The sequence below is a fragment of the Barbatula barbatula genome (genome assembly GCF_947034865.1).
Source record: "Barbatula barbatula genome assembly, chromosome: 15".
NCBI lineage: Eukaryota > Metazoa > Chordata > Actinopteri > Cypriniformes > Nemacheilidae > Barbatula > Barbatula barbatula.
In genome coordinates this window covers 488,559-491,625 of record NC_136778.1, presented here as the reverse complement: position 1 = coordinate 491,625, position 3,067 = coordinate 488,559, and the positions used below count along the sequence as shown (strand labels likewise).

The following is a 3,067-nucleotide window of genomic DNA, read 5'->3' as shown; positions in this document are numbered from 1 at the left end:
GAGATACCATACAAAAATAAATCAAATAGGATATGTTTCATATAGATAGAAGATTCTGTAATATTCCAGATAAGATGCCAGGTCAGATGGACGTAATAGAAGCACAACAGCTATCATGCGGTCGCATGGCCACTGACAACATAAACATCTGTATGTATGAAACTAAAGCCTGACGTGTGCAGTATTGAGCTTGACAGTCTATAGCAGCAGATGAAGACACCCATCACCTGATAGCTGTGTTTCCAAACCTAGTGACCCGTCTACCTCCAAAAACACTTTTACTGTGCGTGTGTTTGTAGATATTTCATGCAAGATTCAAATGAAATGTCACAATAAATCTCCGTTACCTTCTCCACAGAAACCTGACGGTGAGCTCATCTAAAGCACGCAATGTTAAAAGTGACGCAAGAAGTTGTTTTTCTACCAATCTGTCCGTGTTCTTCAGGTCTCTGGTTCTTACAAACAAACGTGCGTGTTTTAATGAAAGATTAAAGGAACAGTTCATCCAAAACGACATGGGAACTCTTTATTGAACACAAAAGAAGATATTTTGAACCCCGTTGTATGAACACAAAAAACCACGGAAACATTTCTAAAAATATCTTCTTTTGTGTTCCACAGAATAAAAACGCGCAGATTCAAAACCACGTGAATAATGATGAGAGATTTTTCTCCAAAACACATTGAAATCAGAAATAGAGGTTTAACAGTCTAAAAAACACGAAAAGGTTTGAAGTAAAAAAAGTAAAAAGACTTTTTTCGAGCACAAATCAAACGAACGGGTTTCTGTCTCCTTTCTACAACGCGGCAATTTTACGCGCGTCATACCGGAGACGCACCCAACACGATCTCATTGAAAGCCCGTTTAAATGCTCCGATTATCGTGCCGATGGTCAAGCGCACCGATGACAATAACACGCGTGGAGACAGACAGCCGGTCAATAGGTTCTGAAAGCAGCCGGTGGCTTCATTTTCAGTTGCGAAAAACAAGCAAACGAAACACAGACCCGAAGAACTTTTTTGTGTGAAGAGAAAGAGAGACACTGTCACTGGGATTTGTGAAACACAGCTAAACACTTCATTGTAAAGACACAAGTGTGGGGAGGATTCGGATATCGGAACCCAAAAAACAGATCCCATTTACATGCGCGCGCGCTACACGTGAAGCACGGCCACTTTAGAACCTTCGACGTCGCTCCGGTAGCGCTCGAGCCAGTCTCTGAGCTCGGACAGTCGGTAGCCCTCCGGGCCCCTGCCGCCCTGATACACGACCCGCTGGTCCTTCAGTATGTAAAGGCGCTCGAAGTACGCGCCGTACGCCGAGTTGGACGAGTTGTCCATGGTGTCCACGGCCACGGCGCTGCCCTGCAGGTCCAGGAGGCGCGCGGCGCGCAGTCTGTCCTCCAGGCAGCGGTGCCGGGGGATCTGGTAGGGCGCGTCGGAGCTCACCCAGCCGTCCGACGGATGCGCCTCCTCGATGTACACCAGCAGCGAGTCCGCGATGTCCGCGTACTGGCGGACGACGCGCTGGTACGCCGACAGGCGCGTCATGAACGGCGGTCAGGAGCAGCTGCCGAAGTTCAGGATGAGGGGTCTCCTGCCGCGGGCGTAGTCCAGGATCCGGTGCGCCCGCTCGCTTTCGTCCAGCGGCACCACCTCCGTGTTGGGTGCCGCGCAGCCGACGTGCGCCGTCTTGAAGAAGTCCAGCTTGTGTCCGTACCACACGGCGCGCAGCGACTCGAGCGTGAACATCTTGTTGGAGTCGGACACGCAGAGCGGCGGGTCGTCGGGGCTCGTCTCGCGCATCTTCATCATCACCTTCCTCCGGATGCACAGGAAGTCCAGCAACCAGAGCATGACGGCGGCCACGAGGAAGCGGGGCAACAGCATCAGGCACGCGGCGGCGTTTTTTCAGCGTCCTCGCCGCGTGGACACCTGCGGAGCCTTGCAGCATCTCCGCCCCCCCCATCCGGAGCAGCGGCGGCAGCAACGCTGTGATGGATGAACGCGTGTGCACGGCCGCGTACTGGATATATACACACACACACACACAAACACACGCACACACAGACACACACACACACACTCTCTCTCTCTCTCTCTCTCTCTCTCTCTCCTCTCTCTCTCTCTCTCTCTCTCTCTCTCTCTCTCGCTTTCAATATATCTTTATCTCTCTCTCTCTCTCTCTCTCTCTCTCTCTCTCTCTCCAGCTCCCGGTGCCGCTTTTTATAGGACTAGTAAGGATTTAAATGGAAAACAACACGCCTCCGCGCTCGTGCCGCCTCCTCACATGGAGGGGATTACCTCCCGTCAACTCCCGCGACTCGATGAGAGAGAGAGAGAGAGAGAGAGAGAGAGAGAGAGAGAGAGAGAGAGAGAGAGAGAGAGATGAGAGCTGATCGCTTCATTACCGGACTCTTCCGCTTTTTAATGCTTTACTGCTTTAAATGCATCACGAGAAAGCGATCGGAGGCATCGAGCTGCTCATTAAATTATTTGACAAACGACAGATTACTTTAATGCATGCATTCCTGCAGTGAAGTTTGGCAACTGGGTAATGCAACTTATTAAGAATCTTACATAGCATCTTTTTAATGCATCACCGGTTTATGCAACAGCATTGTGCTGCCTGTTAGATTGTTGGACGAATGATAGATCCACCTTTGGATGCGATATTTAGTAAAGCCTCATTTGTATTTATTATGTAGCACTGTTTAATGCAGCAGTGGTTTTATTGCAACTTGTCTAGAAATTATTCATGAAATCTAAAGAGATTAAAACATGCAGTATGATTCAAAATCTCATTTTAATGAATGATTTCAAGAAATCTCACAAAATCATGCTGCTTATTAGATTCTTTCACAACTACAGGTGCGCTTTCTAAGGTCTGCAATTATTCTGCATAGTTGAGAATATATGCAAAAAGAAAACAAATGCAATGTTCATTTCTCTTTTTACAGTGTTGTGACAAGTCTTCTTAATGCATCTTCAAACTCGGATGCAGGTTTACCATGAACAGCATCTGTTAACTCACACATGCCACCAACATCAGTATTTAGTGTTTGTG

At 48.1% G+C, this 3,067-nt stretch overlaps 1 protein-coding gene across 1 annotated transcript; it reads right to left on the bottom strand.

The window, feature by feature from the left end:
* On the bottom strand, positions 1–1,969 carry dio3b (iodothyronine deiodinase 3b; the record flags this gene model as incomplete). The annotated part of the gene is given in 2 exon segments (XM_079475499.1): positions 1–1,911; positions 1,913–1,969. Coding segments are annotated over 2 exon segments (813 nt in total). The 3' UTR covers positions 1–1,155.
* Positions 1,970–3,067: the final 1,098 nt, after the last annotated feature.